Source organism: Pelobates fuscus, chromosome 6 (genome assembly GCF_036172605.1).
Source record: "Pelobates fuscus isolate aPelFus1 chromosome 6, aPelFus1.pri, whole genome shotgun sequence".
In the NCBI taxonomy this organism is placed as follows: domain Eukaryota; kingdom Metazoa; phylum Chordata; class Amphibia; order Anura; family Pelobatidae; genus Pelobates; species Pelobates fuscus.
Window position 1 is genome coordinate 29,860,949 of NC_086322.1, and position 24,581 is coordinate 29,885,529.

Sequence of the window (24,581 nt, forward strand, 5' to 3'; positions counted from 1 at the left end):
GAGGAGACACATCCAGGCTGTGGAGGGAAGACAAAATAGTCCTCCAGGTTAGTGCCAAAGAGCATTTTCTATGTTATATACACATACATACATTTAGACCTATTGGAAGTACAGGAAGACCATAGGTGACAGGTTTATATAGAGTGGGTAAAAAAAGGCTTTTTAGAAAGACATATATACACACGTATATAACTATCGTACTCATACTAATAATGCTAGATAGAAAATAAAAATAAAGTCAAAGCAAAACAGATTTCATATAAATCAATGACACAGGGAATACAATATAAAGTGAAGGCATAAAGTCAACATATTGGTATATTTCACTAGAACAGATTACATTGCTTGTGGATAAACCTTTCCGTAAATTACTTAAGTAAATGCCTTCCAACTCCCCCTTTCTACACAAACCATTCTGCCTGAACGCCATAGTTCAATTTTCAAATCAGAACAACTCAAAGGGACACTATAGTCACCAAGACAAGCTTATCTTAATGAAGCCATTTCGATGTATAGGTCATGCCTCTACAGTCTCACTGCTCAATTCTCCATTCTCAATTCTCTGCCATTTAGGAGTTAAATCACTGTTGATGCAGCTCTAGCCATACCTCTCTGCTTGTGACTTACACAATCTTCCTAAACACTTCCTGCAAAGAGAGGTTGAATGTTTTAACTTCCTTTATTGCAAATGTGGTTTAATTTAGCATTTCCTATCTCCTGCTCTGTTAGTAGGCTAGAACCTGCAGGAGCCTCCTGTGTGCAATTAAAGTTTAATTTACACGAGATAAAAACTTTTAAAGAAAGTAACATTTGATTGAAAATGAAACCATTTTTCTAAATGCAGGCTGTGTCAGTCACAGTCAGGGGAAGTGCATCTAAAGCTGCATGGACAGAAACAAAGTGATTTACTTCCAAAATGGCAGAGAATTGAGCAGTGATACTGTAGGGGCATGATCTATCCAGTGACCCTCAATCCAGTCCTCATGAACCACCAACAGAGAATACAAAACAAAATATTTATTAAGCTTAAAGAGACACTATAGTCATGAGAACAACTACAGCTTATTGAATTTGTTCTGGTGAGTAGAATCATTACCTTCAGGCTTTTTGCTGTAAACACTGTCTTTTCAGAGAAAATGCAGTGTTTACATTACAGCCTAGTGATAACTTCACTGGCCACTACTTAAATGGCTGTCAGAGATCCTTCCTGGGTCATGGCTGCCTAAATTGCATCCAAACATTCAGTGTCTCCTCCCTCTGCATGCAGACACTGAACTTTCCTCATAGAGATTATGAGATTAGAGATTCCTCAGCAGCTTTAGGCTTGAATACAAGTAAGAATTTACTATATTTAGGGAGGCATGAGGGGGACAGTGGGGCTAGATGGTGGTTTTAACCCTATAGGGTCAGGAATACACATTTGTGTTCCTGACCCTATAGTGCTCCTTTAAGTTGTTTAGCTTACTGAAGTTCTTTAGATGTGAAGAGTGTCTTTTTTTTAGATTTTACAAAAAAGATGCTGGTTTCAATAGAAATCCGGACTTTTATAAAACATTGAAACATAGAATGTGACGGCAGATAAGAACCATTCGGCCCATCTAGACTGCCCAATTTTCTAAATACTTTCATTAGTCCCTAGCCTTATGCCTATCCCACGCATGCTTAAACTCCTTTACTGTGTTAACCTCTACCACTTCAGCTGGAAGGCTATTCCATGCATCCAATACCCTCTCAGTAAAGTAATACTTCCGGATATTATTTTTAAACCTTTGTCCCTCTAATTTAAGAATATGTCCTCTTGTTGTGGTAGTTTTTCTTCTTTTAAATATAGTCTCCTCCTTTACTGTGTTGATTCCCTTCATGTATTTAAATGTTTCTATCATATTCCCCCTGCCTCGTCTTTCCTCCAAGCTATACATGTTAAGATCCTTTAACCTTTCCTGGTAAGTTTTATCCTGCAATCCATGAACCAGTTTAGTAGCCCTTCTCTGAACTCTCTCTAAGGTATCAATATCCTTCTGAAGATACGGTCTCCAGTACTGCGTACAATACTCCAAGTGAGGTCTCACCAGTGTCTCACTCAGGACTTTTATCAGTATTATCAGGATTGATCCTGATGAAAGTCCTGAGAGAGGACTGAAACGTTGATCCTGGAGCTTATGTTTTAATTCTTGCAAAATAAAGAAGATATTTTAAACTGAAGACCGTGAGTGCTACCATTACTACTTCTCATATATATATATATATATATATATATTAAAGTTAGATTTTATACCACCATCAGTCATTAAGGTTTTCTAGTTGGCGTATAGGACTCCTCTACACAAATTAAAAATCTATGGCTCTATCCAATAACGTATTTGTATAGTAGTACAATGGACCGATGACTGGTAGTAGCGATATCAAACAGGGCCAAACAAAAAGCTTTGTAGCTGGAACCTCTTCCTGTGTATGCAATACAGATTTGGGATGCCCTTTGCTCCTGGATGTGCAGTTAAGTACAATATTAGAGAAATAGTTTGAGAAAGACGCAACAAAGTGGGAAATTCCCAAGAGATTGCCATTAATTAAAGCCACTATATCAAGGTAAAATGCAAACTTTATTAATTGAAATAAAACCTATATAAACAACCCACCAGAAATAGTGTGCTCTACAAATGTGATTGCGTTGAAAAGCTACTGTGGTTAGTAGACTATAACTATTGAATTATGAGATATGATTTAGAGAGATATATAGAGTGTAGCTGTATTATAAATACTAACGGTATTCCTATATTGGAAGTAAACTAGGACCAAACGGAGGAAGGAGAGGATATGAATAAACCTCCTATAAGAGGATGAGACAGATACACTGTATCCAAGTGGTAGTCACCTAGTATAATTGATTAGATGTTACAAAAATGTGATGTTATGTAACCAAGCTCAATCAGTGAAACTAGAAAATACCACTTAGAACTCATATAAAATTGCAAAGAGGGACAATTAACTTGGTATACAGATTTCTAGAAGGTAGCATTTGGTATGAAAGCAATGTTTGAATACAAAACAGGAAGTAGTATTGGTGTAAGAATTAAAGGCACACTATAGTCACCAGAACAACTACAGCTTAATGTAGTTCTAGTGAGTATAATAGCTCCCTTCAGGCAGTTCTATGCAAACACTGCCATTTCAGTTTACACTGCCCTAGGGACACCTCCAAGTGGCCACTCCTCAGATGGCCACTGGAGGGGCTTCCAGGCTTAGTGCTGCACAGTAAGCAGCATTGCCTTTCAGCGTCTCCACGCTCTGCATGGGGATGCTGAATATTCATCAGAGATGCATTGATTCGATGAATCTCTATGAAGAGGTGCTGGTTGGCCAAAACGTTGTTTGGCCCAGCCACCTTGCCGATTTTTACCAATCCAATGATTTCCCTATGGCAAAGCATTGGATTGGCTAAAAATGTGCAATTTTGATGTCACCAAGGGGGCGGAGCCAGTGCCAGCGGATCCGTGGAGAGCTGGAAATAAGGTGATTTTTCACCCATTCTGAGGGGGCTAGTCGCCCAAATGGTGGGTTTTCACTATAGGGTCAAGAATACATGTTTGTATTCCTGACCCTATAGTGGAAAAAGGCAACATTAAAGTGTAGGTAATACAGTTATGAAGTATTCCCTACCTCTATATTCTAAAGATAAATTCTATACCCCTAATAATAATAATAATATGCCATCCGCCCACCCCCTGCTTCGAGGCAGTCCCTCAGATGTTTAAATATAAAGCAGGGAGTGGGTAAGGAGTTAGGATTAGAGTTTAGAGCAAAGGGGCACACAGATACAAACACTGACATACATATAGATGTACAGACAGATCCAAGCAATGACACTCACACAGAAATATACAAATATAGACAGACAGGGACACAGATAAAGACACGCATGCAGAAGCACAAACTCACAGTTGTGCAGACACCGACGCAGACACACATATGTACACACAGATGTACAGACACAGCTGTGAACACTGACACCTCTACAGATACACATACAGATGTACAGATACACACATGCTGATATACGAATACAAACACTGACACACATACAGATTTACAGACAGATACACACACTGATACAAACCATGACACACATACAAACACTACATACGTACAGAAACAAACACTCTAAACACAAGTGAAAATTTGAGTCACCCTCCAGTTTCCTACCTTATGGGAGCAGGAGGGTGGCTTCTGCTGGCTTCCTCCTCTTCTGGTGGGCAAATTGGACGGGGCTATACCAGCGGAGACGGAACTATGCAGATCATGGGTGGGGTTATATCGGTAAGGGGGAGAAGTTAACACATTGTGGACGGGTGGAGGCAGGCCCTACTAGCTTGCGGTGCCGCCCCCCTCTCCTTCGTGGCAGAGTCTTTTTCAGCTGGGAGTGAGAGGAGGCCGGAGACTTCCTCCCAGCGCTCCAGCAGCATTTGACAGGGCACCTCATGGAACATTTGTGTTGTCTCCTTGGGTTTGTCCTGTCACACAATTACTTCCTGTTTAATGGCCAATTTTACCACCAGATGAAGGGAGAGTGCGATGGGGACTGCTTGTGACCCATCCAATGCGAACCTCCATCTGGGTTGGTGGGAAGAACATATCCTACATCTAGAGGCCTTACAGGAATTTATTCAAAACATCTTATGGTGGCATTGATACATTGATGACATCATAATTGTGTGGCACACACTAGAGGAGTTCAACAAATTTGTACATCTCAATCAAAATGATGAGAATCTTAGATTCACCTCAAAATTTGAAGGCTCAACTTTAAACTTCCTAGACATTACCATTTCTATCATGGAAGATGGTTCAATTCAAACCACTATTCAGAAAACCATCGGCCTCCAATGGCCTTCTACGTTGGGATGGCTTCCATCCGAAACCCCTGAGGTGTGGCATTCCAACTGGGCAACACCTTAGGGTAGGGAGAAATTGCAGAGATCTAGAGGACTTATACAAAGGCAAAAACGGTTCTGTGAAAAAGGCTATCCCAACAAATGCAGATAGAAGGGCACTAGAGGCAGATAGGAATGACCTTTTGGGTAATCGTCACTCTTGTGATACAAACAAGGTAAATCAGAATGATCTCCCCATATGATGCTGGCTGGGACATAATGAGAAGAACATGTGAAAGGTTCTGGCCCATTCTGATAATTGACTAACACCTTAAAGTTGTAAATCCGAAGGTGATCTTTACGGCCCGTAGAGGTAAGAACCTACAGAACATGCTTGTTCCCAGCCACTTTAGACCAGAAAGAAAGACAAATTTGGATACATGGTTAAAAAGCCCCCTGTGGAAACCTATAGATGCAGGAGATGTGTGGTCTGCAAACACATCAAACGTGATTCGAAGTTTATAAAGGATAGTGAAGACCAGCAAAGTTATAAGATAGAATCCTTTTAACTGGAACATGGCTGGCCTGGTGTACCCCATCACGTGACTGTGGGAAGATGTATGTAGGGAAGACTTTCCGTCCTTTTAAAGAAAGGATAAAAGAACACGTAAGATGTGTTAGAAATCTAACTGAGACCCCATCTGCCAACATCTCAAAGAACAACATAGGGGTGACTCAAAAGGACTCCACTTTTGTGGCATTGAGCTGGTTAAAAAACAAAACAAAAAACAAAAAAACAGCGAAAGGGAGATTATGACATACTTACGCCAGAGAGAATGCTGGTGGATCTTTAAACTTAAAGGATCACTATAGGGTCAGGAACACAAACACGTATTCCTGACCCTATAGTGTTAACACCATCTTGCCCCCCCCCCCCCATGGGCCCCTCATGCCTCCATAAATATAGCAAAATCTTACTGTATTCAAGCCTGATGCTGTTAGACTCAGAAAAACAAGCAGTCTGCTGACATCATTAGAAGGGGTGGCCTGATCCAATCACAGTGCTTCCCCATAGGATTGGCTGAGACTGACAAGGAGGCAGATCAGGAGCAGAGCCAGCATGATTCAAACACAGCCCTGGCCAATCAGCATCTCCTCAGAGAGATGAATTGAATCAACGAATCTCTATGAGGAAAGTTCAGTGTCTGCATGCAGAGGGAGGAGACTCTGTTTGGATGCATTTTAGGCAGCCATGAACCAGGAAGGATCTCTGACATCCATCTGAGGAGTGGCCAGTGAAGTTATCACTAGGCTGTAATGTAAACACTGCATTTTCTCTGAAAAGACAGTGTTTACAGCAAAACGCCTGAAGGTAATGATTCTACTCACCAGAACAAATTCAATAAACTGTAGTTGTTCTGGTGACTATATTGATCCTTAAGACCCTTTTTCCAAGAAGTCTAAATGCAGGTTTCTCGTTCACCCAGTTTATTTAAATTCTAAGCTATATTTAGCATCTCTATTTGAATATTCATTCTAACTCAATTCTTTGAGTCTCCTGCTCATGCCAGATTTTTATTATAAAAGTTTGACTTTTTGTTAACCCACTGATTTTAGGTTTTATATCAACAAATTGAGTCCATCAATAAAACTTGGGGTGATCTCCAGTTATTAATAGCACATTGGACTAAATGATACAATATGAGGTAGAATTAACCTTTGAACAGATAGTATTTATGGTCCACAATGGTTTAGTTGATCTTCCCCTTTTTTTCCATCATAATGAGGGAAACATTACATGTACCATGCTAGCAGCCAGTCCAATTTTTATCCCGGTGACAATTAGTCTGTTCTTCATGGATCCGAGCACTATTTTGCCAACCTGGCCACTTGGACCAGAGCTATCCGGGGATGTGGAATGTGAAATGTGTTGGGTTCCAGCTTGTTTTTATGTTTTTTTTGGGGTATTTTGTGTGGTGTTCTCTGTATCTGGGAGATAATTAGTGTATCAATCATCTCCCAGACACGAGGCACCAGGGTGGGATCCAACTCTTGAATAGGGACCCCATGCTGGGGGTTGTGTAGAAAAGACTGTGCTCCTAGAATCATGCGTCGTCTGTTTAGTGGGAAAAGGGTGATCATTACTAAACAGCTCTTCTTCCAGCTACGAAAGGGGAATCCAGCGGGGATATTCAGTCAGGATATGGAAGCTACACTACAGCCCCATTTCCAAAATTATGTCAGGGTACTCCTGGCATCATAACCACCACTACCTTCCTAAACCGTCAAACTTTTCACACAACCCCCCCCCCCCCCAAAAAAAAAAAAAAAAAAAAAAAAAAAAAAAAAAAGGCCCTCTCTCAACCTACTGCAAAATAAAAAGGAAGTCTAGTGAGCAGAGCTTCCACTACCATTGATACGGTGTCATCAAATCCACACACTGCTACTTTAAACAAAAAGGTTTTGCGCTTTCTGCAATTTAACCCGGCCCACCTAGCCACACCCCATCTCCCTGATTGGAAGCTAAACAGAGGCGGCTCTAGACTTTATGAAGCTCAAACATGAGGCCCCACTAACAAAAAAGTGTCACATATACACATTGATGCACAGTTTACCAGGGGGTTGATGCGAGAGAGGGGGGGGGTTGATGCGAGAGAGGGGGGGGGTTGATGCGAGAGAGGGGGGGGGTTGATGCGAGAGAGGGGGGGGGTTGATGCGAGAGAGGGGGGGGTTGATGCGAGAGAGGGGGGGGGTTGATGCGAGAGAGGGGGGGGTTGATGCGAGAGAGGGGGGGGGTTGATGCGAGAGAGGGGGGGGGTTGATGCGAGAGAGGGGGGGGTTGATGCGAGAGAGGGGGGGGTTGATGCGAGAGAGGGGGGGGGTTGATGCGAGAGAGGGGGGGGGTTGATGCGAGAGAGGGGGGGGGTTGATGCGAGAGAGGGGGGGGTTGATGCGAGAGAGGGGGGGGGTTGATGCGAGAGAGGGGGGGGGTTGATGCGAGAGAGGGGGGGGGTTGATGCGAGAGAGGGGGGGGTTGATGCGAGAGAGAGGGGGGGTTGATGCGAGAGAGAGGGGGGGTTGATGCGAGAGAGAGGGGGGGTTGATGCGAGAGAGAGGGGGGGTTGATGCGAGAGAGAGGGGGGGTTGATGCGAGAGAGAGGGGGGGTTGATGCGAGAGAGAGGGGGGGGTTGATGCGAGAGAGGGGGGGGGTTGATGCGAGAGAGGGGGGGGTTGATGCGAGAGAGGGGGGGTTGATGCGAGAGAGGGGGGGGGTTGATGCGAGAGAGGGGGGGGGTTGATGCGAGAGAGGGGGGGGTTGGCGAGAGAGAGGGGGGGTTGATGCGAGAGAGAGGGGGGGTTGATGCGAGAGAGAGGGGGGGTTGATGCGAGAGAGAGGGGGGGTTGATGCGAGAGAGAGGGGGGGTTGATGCGAGAGAGAGGGGGGGTTGATGCGAGAGAGAGGGGGGGTTGATGCGAGAGAGAGGGGGGGGTTGATGCGAGAGAGGGGGGGTTGATGCGAGAGAGGGGGGGGGTTGATGCGAGAGAGGGGGGGTTGATGCGAGAGAGGGGGGGGTTGATGCGAGAGAGGGGGGGGTTGATGCGAGAGAGGGGGGGTTGATGCGAGAGAGGGGGGGGGGTTGATGCGAGAGAGGGGGGGGGTTGATGCGAGAGAGGGGGGGGGTTGATGCGAGAGAGGGGGGGGGTTGATGCGAGAGGGGGGGGGTTGATGCGAGAGAGGGGGGGGGTTGGCGAGAGAGGGGGGGTTGGCGAGAGAGAGGGGGGGTTGATGCGAGAGAGAGGGGGGGTTGATGCGAGAGAGAGGGGGGGTTGATGCGAGAGAGAGGGGGGGTTGATGCGAGAGAGAGGGGGGGTTGATGCGAGAGAGAGGGGGGGTTGATGCGAGAGAGAGGGGGGGTTGATGCGAGAGAGAGGGGGGGGTTGATGCGAGAGAGGGGGGGGGTTGATGCGAGAGAGGGGGGGGGTTGATGCGAGAGAGGGGGGGGGTTGATGCGAGAGAGGGGGGGGGTTGATGCGAGAGAGGGGGGGGTTGGCGAGAGAGGGGGGGTTGATGCGAGAGAGAGGGGGGGTTGATGCGAGAGAGAGGGGGGGTTGATGCGAGAGAGAGGGGGGGTTGATGCGAGAGAGAGGGGGGGTTGATGCGAGAGAGAGGGGGGGTTGATGCGAGAGAGAGGGGGGGTTGATGCGAGAGAGAGGGGGGGGTTGATGCGAGAGAGAGGGGGGGTTGATGCGAGAGAGAGGGGGGGTTGATGCGAGAGAGAGGGGGGGTTGATGCGAGAGAGGGGGGGTTGATGAGAGAGGGGGGGTTGATGCGAGAGGGGGGGGTTGATGCGAGAGGGGGGGGTTGATGCGAGAGTGAGGGGGGGGCGATGCGAGAGTGAGGGGGGGGCGATGCGAGAGTGAGGGGGGGGCGATGCGAGAGTGAGGGGGGGGCGATGCGAGAGTGAGGGGGGGGCGATGCGAGAGTGAGGGGGGCGATGCGAGAGTGAGGGGGCGATGCGAGAGTGAGGGGGGCGATGCGAGAGTTAGAGGGGTGGCGATGTGGAGCTGAGGGGGGGTGAGGCTGAGGGGGGGTGAGGCTGAGGGGGGGTGAGGCTGAGGGGGGGTGAGGCTGAGGGGGGGTGAGGCTGAGGGGGGGTGAGGCTGAGGGGGGGTGAGGCTGAGGGGGGGTGAGGCTGAGGGGGGGTGAGGCTGAGGGGGGGTGAGGCTGAGGGGGGGTGAGGCTGAGGGGGGGTGAGGCTGAGGGGGGGTGAGGCTGAGGGGGGGTGAGGCTGAGGGGGGGTGAGGCTGAGGGGGGGTGAGGCTGAGGGGGGGTGAGGCTGAGGGGGGGTGAGGCTGAGGGGGGGTGAGGCTGAGGGGGGGTGAGGCTGAGGGGGGGGTGAGGCTGAGGGGGGGGTGAGGCTGAGGGGGGGGTGAGGCTGAGGGGGGGGTGAGGCTGAGGGGGGGGTGAGGCTGAGGGGGGGGTGAGGCTGAGGGGGGGGTGAGGCTGAGGGGGGGGTGAGGCTGAGGGGGGGTGAGGCTGAGGGGGGGTGAGGCTGAGGGGGGGTGAGGCTGAGGGGGGGTGAGGCTGAGGGGGGGTGAGGCTGAGGGGGGGTGAGGCTGAGGGGGGGTGAGGCTGAGGGGGGGTGAGGCTGAGGGGGGGTGAGGCTGAGGGGGGGTGAGGCTGAGGGGGGGTGAGGCTGAGGGGGGGTGAGGCTGAGGGGGGGTGAGGCTGAGGGGGGGGTGAGGCTGAGGGGGGGGTGAGGCTGAGGGGGGGGTGAGGCTGAGGGGGGGGTGAGGCTGAGGGGGGGTGAGGCTGAGGGGGGGGTGAGGCTGAGGGGGGGGTGAGGCTGAGGGGGGGGTGAGGCTGAGGGGGGGTGAGGCTGAGGGGGGGGTGAGGCTGAGGGGGGGGTGAGGCTGAGGGGGGGTGAGGCTGAGGGGGGGGTGAGGCTGAGGGGGGGGTGAGGCTGAGGGGGGGGTGAGGCTGAGGGGGGGGTGAGGCTGAGGGGGGGGTGAGGCTGAGGGGGGGGTGAGGCTGAGGGGGGGGTGAGGCTGAGGGGGGGGTGAGGCTGAGGGGGGGTGAGGCTGAGGGGGGGTGAGGCTGAGGGGGGGTTGAGGCTGAGGGGGGGTGAGGCTGAGGGGGGGTGAGGCTGAGGGGGGGTGAGGCTGAGGGGGGGTGAGGCTGAGGGGGGGTGAGGCTGAGGGGGGGTGAGGCTGAGGGGGGGTGAGGCTGAGGGGGGGTGAGGCTGAGGGGGGGTGAGGCTGAGGGGGGGTGAGGCTGAGGGGGGGTGAGGCTGAGGGGGGGGTGAGGCTGAGGGGGGGTGAGGCTGAGGGGGGGGTGAGGCTGAGGGGGGGGTGAGGCTGAGGGAGGGGTGAGGCTGAGGGAGGGTGAGGCTGAGGGAGGGTGAGGCTGAGGGAGGGTGAGGCTGAGGCTAGTGGGGGGTGCTGAGGCTGGTGGGGGGTGCTGAGGCTGGTGGGGCTGAGGGTGGTGAGGCAGTGTGCTAAGGGGTGGAGTACTGTCAGCACATCCGATCACACGGATCTTACATTAGCTGAGCATGTCTAATTATACCGCCAAAAAAAGCTGCAATTTTTATTTAACCAAAGTAAAAGGTTTGAACAGGGCACAAAACACGACACAAGTAGGCCAAAAACCCATAAAATGTACTTTAGCTATGTTGGAGGCGGAGCCCAGGGAGTGTGAAGCACTCTATATGGCACACATAGAGTTGAGATTTTTCACTTCTATTTTTAACCTTAACTACTAAACTCTGACTGAAATCAGACATTTCACGCGTTGACCCTATGCCGCTTGGCTTTCCTTACAAACTCCAACAGCATCCTTCCAGATTACTGACCAAAAATACATCACCAGGACCACATATGGAAGATGCAGTCTAAATAACCGACCAGAATAAATAAAATTAAAAAATAAACCACATAAATAAAAATAGAGAAAGGTCAGCATCCTATTCTTAATATACAAAAGCCTCACTACAGGGTTAAACTTTTAAAACCATCACTTACTAGCCAGGACTGAACATTTTTTCCATAAACATCGTTTATGACCCACGGAGAGATTTTTATGAAAATGCTCTGCTCTAAAAAGTGGTGCAAAAATGGTGGAGAGTCCCTAATGGAATGAGCCTGCTGGTTTAAAGGGACACTCTAGGCACCCAGACCCACTTCTGCCTATTGGAGTGGTCTGCGTGCCAACTCCCACTACTCTTAAACCTGCAACTGTAATTATCGCAGTTTTTTATAAACTGCAATAATTACCTTGCAGGGTTACTGGACAGCCACTAGAGGGCACTTCCTGGTTTATAGCACAGATTTCTGTGTGAGGACCTCCAACGTCACTCATTTCCCCATAGGAAAGCATTGAAGCGCTATGGGGAGTGCTAATGCGCATGCGCGGCATTGCCACGCAGGCGCATTAGGTCTCCCCGGCCGGTGGGCGGGATCAGTCTCGCCCACCGGCCGACGCAGTCAGAAGGAGGAGCGGCGCGGAGGGAGAAGCAGCGACGAGGGACATCATCGCTGCCTCAGGTAAGTTACTGAAGGGGTTTTCACCCCTTCAGCAACCGGGGATTGGGGGGTGGGAGGGAGAGGGGACCTGCAGTGCCAGGAAAATGAATTGTTTTCCTGGCACTGGAGTTTCCCCTTTAATGGTTTTCATGGTGAGCACCACCCACAGCCTGGTCCCTACTGAATGTTCAGGCCTAGATTAGATTACACAGTTCCATTTAGCCATACCGATTTATACCAGGAATGGGCACAGTGATGGTCTGAAAGCGGTCAGGTGAGAATCACAGTCACCCATTGCCACTCAAGTTTATGTTTATTCATTAGACTAAGCAACACAGAGGGGTTGGTTTCTTGGACACATTGAGCATTAAAATTTTAATAAGCATCTGCTTCATCTCACTGAAGTGGTTATAGTGTGTGCCTTTAACTGACTAAATACAGAATTGAAGTGAATAGAAAACCAAAATGCAGATTTGATAAAATTATTTAATTCAGCTATAGCTACATCTTGACTAGCTTAGGCTACATTTTAATTTGAGATTTCAGTTTTCCATTCTCGATACACAGTAGTGTGCCATGGCAGAGGAAAATAAAAACAACAAAACCATGGGTTAGTAGAACTTCGTAATCTGCTTTTAAATAAACTTTTCATTACTATGTTCAGAGGAATAATAAGTGACAGGACACCAACCCCCTGCCTTCAATATTTCATGTCCCCGAGTACACATTCACTATGGAGGCATTACTGCTGCAGGGATTGACAATAACCCAAGTCTACATAGTCAGCTGCCACTTCCAGGTAAGTGAGAGTTACTTGTTCCTACACCCCAGTAAACACCATTGTAGTATGTACTAGTGTAAATGATGCCGCAGCGGTAAGTACAAATCTCAAGTAAGACCAGTTAACAACTTGAATGCTGTTATGTTGCCAGGAGGTTTCTGGCACTGGCTTACCCATAGAGATTAAATGTTAAACGTTTCATGGCATGGCGTGTATGGAAGCAGGGATGCACCTGAGCTGGGGGTCACTGAGAGTCTGGATGTATTAATGCACCAGTGTATGCTAATCGCAGTGTTTTGGAAATCTGTGAAAAAAAATTTTTTCCCTTGGTGCGAACATGCCGTGACCCATCTGAATTGTCTGCCATTTTCTGTAGAAGAAATACAGTTCCACAGGCGTCAATGTAGGGTGAAGCCAAACATTTATTGGAGATCAAAACAGGACAAAAAAAAGGGGGTGTGGGGCCTGACATTTATTCTGTTAGCTCCTGCCAACTTTCTCTCATTCATTATCATAGAGGGTTTGTCACCCAGTTCAGTACATTTTAACTTAACTGTTCTATTTTTTTTTTGCATTATTCTATTTATAATGTGTATTATTTTGTATGTTCTCGGCTTCTTGACTGCTACTATTGTCCTGTACCTAGTCAGACAGTTATAACTGGGATAGTTATTTTGATGTTCAATTCACTAATAAAGTATTTTCTATTTTTCTTCATTTTCGGTATACTCTATCTTAGGAACAGATCTCTCCTTTTCCCCATCCCCCCTCTCTCTTTTGTTAAATAAGTGTGGAGGGGTTTAAAATTACAGAACAGGTGAAGAAAAATCCTACGTTAAATAAACCAAAATTTAAATTCCACCCATTAGCACAAGTCCATATAGTCTACATTTGTGTATATCTAAGGTCAATATTTACATTTAACGGATTCTGCTTTGCACATTTACAACCAGTATTACAGACCCTTATATCTTTTTTAGTTATTGCTACGCTGTCTAAAAGTAGTGGCAGTTTTAATTACAATCATGAGCTCCTATTCCATCGTCACAATGGCTTCCCTTATCTTGACCGCCTGACTGAAGGCATATTAGGAAATTAGATAATTGAGGCGTTCCACAACAAAAACTAAATATTACAAATTACCTATGGAGGAGCGCTACACAAGGTAAAATGGCTCCAAATTTACTCTGGCAAAACACCCAACATCAATAAATCCAGAATGTAATTATATTACTATTGCTATAGCTAAACAGAGCCATTTCTGGCATCTGCTGCCTTGGTGTGGAACCGCGGGTGTAGGTAGAAGCAGTCAGCAGCTCAATCACCAGACTGTCTGTTCTGTCACCTGGCAACTGTTGCTAGGTGACGGACCAGTCAGAGCAGTGATTGAGCTGCCGGATGCTACCTCACCTAACATAGAATGGTTGTGCACACAGGTGGGAATACAGATTTGTGAGCATGTGCATCAGAAAGTGTGGTATTTTAGTAATTAAAATTAATTAAGACAGCCTTGTTTTATAGATCCAAATAAAAGATAGAAAAATGTAGTTACCAACCTTGGTTTCTGTACGGCATCTTTGTGGTCTTTGGAACCAAACCAGCCACCAGCCTTGCTTTTTTCCTCTGTATTCACCGACACCTGGGCTGTCGGTTCAGCTAGGCTCTTGTCACTAGGTTCATTCTTGCCAGGCCCATGGTGGAAGAGATTTACCTTTGGTTTCTTTTCCTCTTTTCCAACATTTTCTTGAGATTTGTTCCTAGATACATTCTCTGAAAACACCAGCGGTGTGGTAATCTGTATGGGCTTAAACTCCAAACGGACATCCTCATTTTTTGGAAGGTCTACAGCGATTTTGGCAGGGGTCTTTACCTCTTCTAAGGTTATGGTAGTAGGTATACTTGTTTTCACATCTGGCTTTCGAGACGGTTTGTCTGACCCTGACAAATTTGCTCCAGGGCCTTCATGGGCAGTAGGATCTTCTGTTTTCTTTACGATGTTCTGAAATGACTTGGATGCAGGTGCAAATTTCTCTAGTGGACTTGGCGAAGGCTTTGGAAGGGGTACTTCAGTGTACACATGGCTCCCATTGATGCAGAGAGAAGACTTAGAGATAGGACTTCCCTTTGGCTTAAGATCCTGTACAATTTTTGGTTCAGTACGGATGGTTAACTGGCTCACCTCGTCACTGAAGGCCCTCTTATGAGTCATTCTTGGAGAAGCATCATTGTCCTTACCTAAAAAGAAAGATTGTGGTGAATTCACACAGATACACTATGTTTAGTTTTTATTACTATTTGTACAAGGTTTTATTTTATTTTTATCTGCCTCTTTAGACCCAACCTTATAAAGAACCACTGGGTAGTTATGAGCTGCAACATATGTGGATATAATGACCGGTCACCTGGTCACCAATGGAAAAGGTGGAAGCTGAACCTGCATCAGACACATTTTGCAAAAAAAATGACTCATGCACGAGAAAGTAGCCACTATTATATATCAAAAGGAAAAGGGCAAAAAAAAAAAAAGTTTGATTTCTGAAAATAAATAAAATGAAAAAAAAAGTAAAACGAAAAATGAAGTGAGATGGGTTCCAAGGATATTCACAATTAAAGTTGCCACAGAAGCTGGAAAGCCTGAGCTTTAACAAAACATGAAACAAGTTCTGCCAAGGCCAGGAACAGATTCAGCCAATCAGAATGCTACATTTATTTCTAAAGCACTGCTGAGATTATTCCATAAGAAATGTTTTATGGGCATTTAAAGTGTCGCTGCCAATTCTAGTTCACATGCCAGTTTTCTAACGCAGAAAGCCAACAGAAACTACAACTCCAAGAAACCAAAGTCATATGACATCATATACAGGAGTATTATTGGAGCAAGAAGGGGAGCCTTGCAGGTTGGAGGGCAGGAACAGACAGGGTGGGCTTATTTTTAAACACACACTATATGCTGATACAATTGCAACAGACTGATCAGTGAAAGTGTACACTGTGTGTACTACACCATTAGAACAGATAAACCAGTAAACTGTATTCGCAAAGCTCAAAAGCCCACTTGGTGACAATCTGTACCACCCATGGTAAACCCAGCTGCCTTGAAGCTGGATGAGCATCATAGGAGCGTTAGTTCACAAAGCATGTGGGGTGCCAAGGTCAGATGTTCCTATAAGGAAACTGTTTCCCGGTGTTGAGTCTACAGCATAGCTCTGTCTGTAACATCACAGGAAGGTATACAATACACTGAGCTCAGAGCCTACAGTACACGAGATGAAAACTAGAGGGCAGACCTGAGCCATCACAGCTAAATCACCAACCAAGACAAATAACTGTTCCCTTCTGATTCACCTTCTATACAGCAAGCTGACATGGCGTAATGCTGCAGTGTCCGGAACAGAAGCAAGTGCTATAGTACTGCATATCACAGATAGAATTCACAGACGGAGAGAAGAAGGACTGACTCAGCAGGATTTACAGACAGCACAAGGTGAACAGAGCCAGAACCAAACAGCTTTGAGAGATATTGAACGAGAATTCAGGGCTGGCCAATGTCAATCCAATGTATATTCTTTGCACAGAAGGTCATTCATTGGCTGACCGTGCTCAGCGGACGTCAGTGAATGACTGGCAGGATCGGTATCTGGTATCTACAGAAATCCAGCAGTACCTACGTAAGAGGGCCAACCGCAGCAAAATGGTTCTCCCCATGACCTATTATTATCGCCATTTATATAGCGCCAACAGATTCTGTAGCGCTTTACAATATTACGAGAGGGGGACCTGGTTATGATGCTTGGAGTAACCCTTTAAAAACCTATTTCACAGTAACACATTCAATGGCGCCAACATATTCCGCAGTGTAGAATCTAGCACTTTAGAACTCCAACACAACGCTGCATGTGCATGAAACCGGAAGACATCTTGAAAATCTCTGCCCCATTTTAAAGGAACAGTTTAGTATCAGGAATACAAACATGTATTCCTGACACAATGGCTCTAATAACACAGGATCACTTAAGCAGCAGTTTTATTGGAAATGCAGGATAAACATGTTTTTTCAATAAAACTGCTGCATAAATGATCCCATCTGCCTGGACTACACGTTTATTACCATTGGATTGGTGTTTGCCAGCCTCCGGTGTGGAAAGCACTGGGTCCAGCATAGCAGTGCTGTTTCCTCCTCTTGTTTGTTCATGGATTATAGCTCTAAGAGTGATATTTAGGTGACCAGCCCCCTGTCAGCAAAGTAAAAAGTACACACACTCATTTTTCCAGTGCCGCGCAGGACTCCTTACAGCTGGCCCAGCCCCCTTGACCAAGATCAAACTTGACAATCTCAGCCAATCCAATTCTCTCCCACAGGAAAGCACTGAGAGGCTATTGCGCATGTACAGCAAACCACCACCTGAGACAATCATAGAGATGCACTTAATGAATATTCAGCTTCTCCATGCAGCAACGTTCAGCGTCTCCATGCAGTGTGTGGAGACGCTGAATGTCAGAGCGAGTGACTGCCACTAGAGGAGTTCCTAGGAAGTAATATGTTTACATTAAAGAGCTTGTACGGACATACCATACACACAAGAACAAATACATTAAGCTGTAGTTGACTATAGTGTCCCTTTAAGAAAGAAGCAGTGAGGTATATGCTGGTGGATCTCCATGAGACAACCTCTACGGTTTCTTTACGGTTTAATAATGTACAATTATCTATCCGCTCAGTAGCTTCGGACCTTCATTAAATAAGGTTGCAGAATTTACATCTGAATTGTATGGTATACCCATTCATGCAAACTGGTTATTCAGCCATATGTGTAGATCGATTCGGCTGCCACTCAGATGTTAACTGCTGAATTTGTGTAAATATTTCCCAAGTCTGCTATGCACAAACAGCTGAAATGCAAAATGTCTCTACTACAGACCACAGGAGTTGCAACTGTAACCCCAATCTTCCCTTAACCCATATAGATATCCTAACACTCAATCTGCCCCTTCAAATCTTACAAAGTAGTCAAACTAAGCACAGGTGGCTTTGAATTTCATATTTAAGACCAAAACTGCCGCAACAGGAAACAAAAACAAAATCTCATTGAATTCTCATGTTGGTAAATAACCTTTTACTGCAGTAAAATTGGTCTGCCGTTCAGCTGTAATCTACGTAGAGCTATTTTCAAATGGTTCTTACTGCTCAATGAGATAAATTTAGAAATCGCATAGATCTAATTGGCTCAAAGCAGTTTCAATTCTGTGGACAGAGAATAAAGGGATTCTCACAGGAACTCTATCAAACAGATTTAAAAGAATTTAAGGGATGAAAATGGGCAGAGTTTGATAAAGCAAGTTTGGGTATCAGTGAATTGACCCATGGTAATATGGAATGTGCATCACATAGTATGGGGGATACCTTGTGACACATCTATCCTGACACTGGACCATCCATCCTGGGTTGGGATCTGTTACCAACTGCTCCATATTGCTCATGGGTTCCTAGGAACATAGAAGAAATAACCCAGGAGCAGATACTGACCAGTTCAGTCTAGACACAGACCGACTAATTACCGAGTGGCTAGAACCCAGAATTTTAGCTCGGATAAGAACGCATGGCTAGATACTTTATCATGCTGGGTCAGGCTCTCACCAGTTGAGAAGTACTCGACTCCCCTAAAGACTGCTGTGAGCCATGACAGGATCTTCAGAATCCATTGCATGCAAAAACTTCATTTACCACACCGGTGGGATCCGCACACAGTAAAACAGTGCTAAGGAGCCGGGTGTTTTTAAACATCTTGGTGCCAAAGAAAGAGGTGAGGTGTAAAAATAAAAAAATAAAATAGTAAAAAAAAAATCCAAAGCTTAGGCACAGGTTTCTGATTATGGATCCCCCTTGGTTGCACTCGCATATATATATATATATATATATATATATAACTATTTGCCTAATAATTAGTTGCATCAGGGCTTGACAAATATGTTTGGAATCTAGGAGCCAGCTAGAAAAGTTAGGACCAGAATTATTTTATTTTTTTTTATAAACAAAGTTTGTTTTCAACTACAAATATTAGAGTGACCCTATAGCTTAAAGGATGGGGTCAGGACCACAAACATGTATTCCTGACCCTATAGTGTTAAAACAACCATCTAGCCCCCGGCTCCCGTAAAAATAAATAAAAAACATATATTTATTACTCTCTTTTTAACAAATGGAAGTATTCACTCGACTGAACTAGTAAACCCTACTATGCTCTAAAAAATCCTGGTGCCTCCATTAAAAAAAAAAAAAAAAAAATGGATGATTTAAAGGATTTGGATTTTTTGTAATCACAATGCAGAATGAATTCCAGTTATCTTCATTCTAGAGCAGGGGTAGGCAACCTACGGCACTAGTGCCATGCACGGCACTCGAGGTGTCTTTGCACGGCACTCAAGGCTGCTAGAGTCAAACAGGCTCTGGCCTATCAGGAGTCCTAGTAAAACTTCAGATACCTGCTAATCCGAAAAGGTGGTGAAGGACAATCCTCAATTTATGCATTGCAGCACGTAGAGGTAGTGATCTCAGATCACTTCCTCCCAGCACTTGTGAATAGGAAGCCACTCTGTAGTAGAGCAGCTCGCAGTTGCTGTTGCAGCTCCTGTCCTTGACCTGTACCTGGCCGGCCTAGTCCCCACTGGAACCCAGGGAAGCAACCCACACTGCTAGATATACACAGAAATGCAGAATAACCCTCCCCTCATACAAATAATACGGACAGCCCACACACAAACATACACACAATCCGCACAAACGAAACACCACTAACAATCCACATACATGCACACAACCCCACATGCAATACCCCAAACAGCCCCCACACACTACCAAACACACACTTTGACATATCCATCCACACACACACACACAATTCCACAAGCAGCACCCATACACAGCTTACATTCATATGTATCATACACAATACCATAAACTACTCATGAACATAAGCAATATAATAGCTCATATACGCAGGGCCTTCTTTAACGCTGGGCAAACTGGGCGCCTGCACCGTGAGCCCTGCTGGCCTCAACTATTTCTAACCCTCTGGCTGGTAATATGCACACTTAGGAGGCCCACCAGGTGGCCCATGCACAAAGGGCCACCCGCTGGGCTTCTGTCAGCAGGGACCCGGTCACACGCTGAGGTGCTTTAACAGCGTGAGCGGGCCCCTTGCTTTTCGGCAGCAGGCTGGGAGGAAGTGACGGCCACGCATCACTTCCTCCCACAAAGAGAGGAGCGCGCAGGAAAGAAGAGTAGGCAGATTGGAGGGGGGTTGGCCAAGAGCTCTAGACCCCAACTCCCAACGCCTTCAGCCACCAGCAGGAAAGGTAGGAAACTGGAGGGTGAGTTTTAAAGTGTATGTCTGTGTCAGTATGTCTGTCAGTGTGTGTGTGTGTGTGTGTCAGTATGTCTTTGTGTGTCAGTATATCTGTGTGTGTCAGTATATCTGTGTGTGTGTGTGTGTGTGTGTCAGTATGTTTGTATGACAGCATGTCTGTGTGTGTGTCAGTATGTGTGTGTGTGTGTGTGTGTGTGTGCTTGCAATCACGCCAACACCACATACAAACATATTCCACAAAAACTGCTTAGTGCTAAATACAGACCTGCAAACATGAGTAAATGGTAGAGCCCCAGCTGTCAATGCTATTCTAGAGTTGCACGACAGATGGGGATCTACCTTTTAATCACCCGTGCAACAGGGAGACCGCCAAGAATTCTTGCACCTCTCTACTTTAGGTCCGCCACTGTGTTGAGGTGGAGGATGTGATTGCATGCCTGGGAAGGGGGGACAGGGTCCAAGGGGCCCTAAGCAAATGCTTTGCCCAGGGTCCAGTCATTATTAAAGACAGCCCTGCATATATACGCACAAATACAACGATACAATGCAATTACAGTAAAAATAACACAAGCAGAATAAGGCAGCATACACACCTCGATTTATAAAAAAATAGGACCGGCACGCTACGGGACATCACAATCCTAGATCGGCACAGTGCTGCTAAAAGGTTGCCTACCCCTGTTCTAGAGATTAGTGGAGTTCTTCTATTATTTTTTTTTTTTTTTTTTTTTTTTTTTTAATTCAAGAGCTTAGGCAAACTTGTAACTTAAAAGGACAAATGTAATCAAATTTTCACTTTTTTTAAAATTTATTTTTTATTACTTTTAATGAAATAATGATATGTTTACAATGATGTAGATTGATTTTTGAGGGGGGAAATTCTATTTTTGTCTGAATGAGCGGTCGGTCATGTTGGGTCTGACTCCTCTTATCTGACGAACTGCTGCTCAACCTAACTTGGTTCACAGCTGCAGGAAAGAGTAGATCAATATGTAAAATACACTGCTCAAAAAAAATAAAGGGAACACAAAAATAACATCCTAGATCTGAATAAATTAAATATTCTTCTGAAATACTTTGTTCGTTACATAGTTGAATGTGCTGACAAAAAAAAAAAAACAAAAAAAAAACCCACAAAATTTAAACAAATGGAAATCACATTTTTCAACCCATGGAGATCTGGATTTGGAGTCACTCTCAATATTGAAGTGGAAAAAAACACTACAGGCTGATCCAACTTGGATTTAATGTCCTTAAAAAAAAAAAAGTCAAAATGAGGCTCAGTAGTGCGTGTGGCCTCCACGTGCCTGTATGACCTCCCTAAAACGCCTGTGCATGCTCCTAATGAGGTGGCAGAGGGTCTCCTGAGGGATCTCCTCCCAGACCTGGACTAAAGAATCTTCCAACTCCTGGACAGTCTGTGGTGCAACGTGACGTTGGTTGATGGAGCGAGACATGATGTCCCAGATGTGCTCAATTGGATTCAGGTCTGGGGAACGGGGGTGCCAGTCCATAGCATCAATGCCTTCGTCTTGCAGGAACTGCTGACACACTCCAGCCACATGAGGTCTTGCATTAGGAGGAACCCAGGGCCAACCGCACCAGCATATGGGTCTCACAAGGGGTCTGAGGATCTCATCTTGGTACCTAATGGCAGTCAGGCTGCCTCTGGCGAGCACATGGAGGGCTGTGAGGCCCCCCAAAGAAATGCCACCCCACACCATTACTGACCCACTGCCAAACCGGTCATGCTGGAGGATGTTGCAGGCAGCAGAACGTTCTCCACGGCGTCTCCAGACTCTGTCACACGTGCTCAGTGTGAACCTGCTTTCATCTGTGAGAAGCACAGGGCGCCAGTGGCGAATTTGCCAATCTTGGTGTTCTCTGGCAAATGCCAAACGTCCTGCACGGTGTTGGGCTGTAAGCACAACTCCCACCTGTGGACGTCGGGCCCTCATACCACCCTCATGGAGTCTGTTTCTGACCGTTTGAGCAGACACATGCACATTTGTGGCCTGCTGGAGGTCATTTTGAAGGGCTCTGGCAGTATTCCTCCTGTTACTCCTTGCACAAAGGTGAAGGTAGCGGTCCTGCTGCTGGGTTGTTGCCCTCCTACGGCCTCCTCCACGTCTGATGTACTGGCCTGTCTCCTGGTAGCGCCTCCATGCTCTGGACACTATGCTGACAGACACAGCAAACCTTCTTGCCACAGCTCGCATTGATGTGCCATCCTGGATGAGCTTTACTACCTGAGCCACTTGTGTGGGTTGTAGACTCCGTCTCATGCTACCACTAGAGTGAAAGCACCGCCAGCATTCAAAAGTGACCAAATCATCAGTCAGGAAGCATAGGAACTGAGAAGTGGTCTGATCACCACCTGCAGAACCACTCCTTTATTGGGGGTGTCTTGCTAATTGCCTATAATTTCCACCTGTTGTCTATCCCATTTGCACAACAGCATGTGAAATTGATGGTCACTCAGTGTTGCTTCCTAAGTGGACAGTTTGATTTCACAGAATTGTGATTGACTTGGAGTTACTTTGTGTTGTTTAAGTGTTCCCTTTATTTTCTTGAGCAGTGTACATATACATGTGTATACACACACACACACACACACAAATAAATTCACTAATAAAACAAAAACGAAAAGTGAAAATTTGGGGACAATTGTCCTTTAAGAAGTTGCATTGATTTTCTTGCTTGCCCTGCAATAGAAAAAAATAAAATCCAGTTGAAATAGGGGGGTAAAACTACACTTGCTCAATCTCATTTTTAGACCCAAATGAAATGGATACACTGTTCCATCTCAGGCTCGACAATGACTAGACTGGGGTATAATTTGGTCGTTAAGGTGACTTAGGAGGTTTGGCGTATCACATTTTATTCTGAGTTACACTTACCAGTGGCTTCTGTGGACAGACTGCTGTTCCTGGCTGCTGGTTTCTTGCCAGCATCAGGTAGAACAATGGAGATGCCAGAACTGGTGGGCACTGTGCCACTTGCATTTGAGATGGAGCTGTCAGAGCCCAGAGAAGTGTTGGATTTGGTGAGGGAGCTTTTGCGCAAACGTCCCTTCAAGAAAAAGGCCGCCTTGGACTTTGGCTTTCGTTCATCCTCATCGTCACTATCAAGACGGCCCACGCTGCTTGAAACGATGGCGGAAGAGGACTCCATGTCAAAGAGTTTCTTGACTTTCATCTTGTCCTTAAGCTTCCCAAATGGTGTCTTGGGTTTGTCCTTGACAGAGAGATCAAACATACTGGCAGTTAAGTTGTTTCTCGTGAACTGGATAGAGACTTCGATCTCACCCCTCTCCTTCTCCTTCTTCCCAGGCTTTGAACGGAGCTTGTACCATCTAGTAAAATGAGAAGGAATAGCCAACCGGTTAATAGTAATAAACCCTTCAGGAAAGCTTTGCAATACAATGATAAATATGCCAAGCAAAACTTGCAATTATAACGGGGACAAAATCTCTATAAAATGAACTATTTCATGGTTAATTAAGAATTCACTTTGAATTTGTCAATTTGTACATTTAGTAAATAAAGAAGAAAGCAGTCAAACAAAATGGGATTGGCTAGAAGGTATTACTAATTTGGCTATGTTGGCCTAATTTGTGATATTAACTTTGAACTCCCTGCAATTCTCACGTTGGTAAATAATCCTAATTGTGTTAGACAGGCTCTAGTACTGCCCATAAGCATGAGAAACCATTTACCATTGTAGTTGCCTTGCCCAAAGCAATGGAGAACCTTCCAACTCTGGAAAAACTTTAGCTTAAAGGGAATCTATAGTGTTAGGAATATAACTTTGTATTCCTAACACTACAGTGCCTTCTGATCATTGGTCCCAGCACATAAAGGGTTAAAAAACAGTTATTTGCTCAGCCGAGGGAGATCGGCGCCAGGTCGGCACTCTGCGAGTGTTTTTGCATCAATTCTTCCCTTTGGGGCTTTCACAGACATTGGATGATCTCAGAGCATGAAGACGTCCAGCGTTTAAGGGACTTCCGAGTCCACAAAAAAATCTAGTGCCACTAGTTGCTGTCCTAATCCTGCAATGGAAACATTAACCCCTTAAGGACACATGACATGTGTGACATGTCATGATTCCCTTTTATTCCAGAAGTTTGGTCCATAAGGGGTTAAAAAAAACTGCAATGTGTTATATTGCAGGACTAAGGGGAACAGGGGCATTGTACCTATACCACTTTGATGAGTTAAAGTGGCCTGGGAGCCTATAGTGTCCCTTTACAAAAAGCAGTTTTGAGTGTATACATAGTTACATAGCTGAAAAGAGACTTGTGTCCATCAAGTTCAGCCTTCCTCAAATATGTTTTTTGCTGTTGATCCAAAAGGTAAAAAAAAAAAAAAAAAAAACCAGTTTGAAGCACAATTTTGCAACAAACTAGGAAAAAAAATCCTTCTTGACCCCAGAATGGCAGTCAGATTTATCCTTGGATCAAGCAGTTATTACCCTACATTGAAAGATTATATCCTTGAATATTATGTCTTTGCAAGTATGCATGTAGTAGCTGTTTG

At 45.8% G+C, this 24,581-nt stretch overlaps 1 protein-coding gene across 3 annotated transcripts in view; it reads right to left on the bottom strand.

Moving 5' to 3' along the window:
* Positions 1-24,581, bottom strand: part of RAB11FIP5 (RAB11 family interacting protein 5) — a 75,726-nt gene that overhangs the window by 14,239 nt on the left and 36,906 nt on the right. For all 3 annotated transcript variants that reach the window (XM_063457584.1, XM_063457583.1, XM_063457582.1), the window contains exons 2-3: positions 22,941-23,395; positions 14,233-14,911 (exon numbers count right to left, since the gene is read on the bottom strand). In XM_063457584.1, coding sequence (XP_063313654.1) covers positions 14,233-14,911; positions 22,941-23,298 — 1,037 coding nt within the window. In that variant the 5' untranslated portion in view covers positions 23,299-23,395. The remainder of the gene's footprint in view (positions 1-14,232; positions 14,912-22,940; positions 23,396-24,581) is intronic.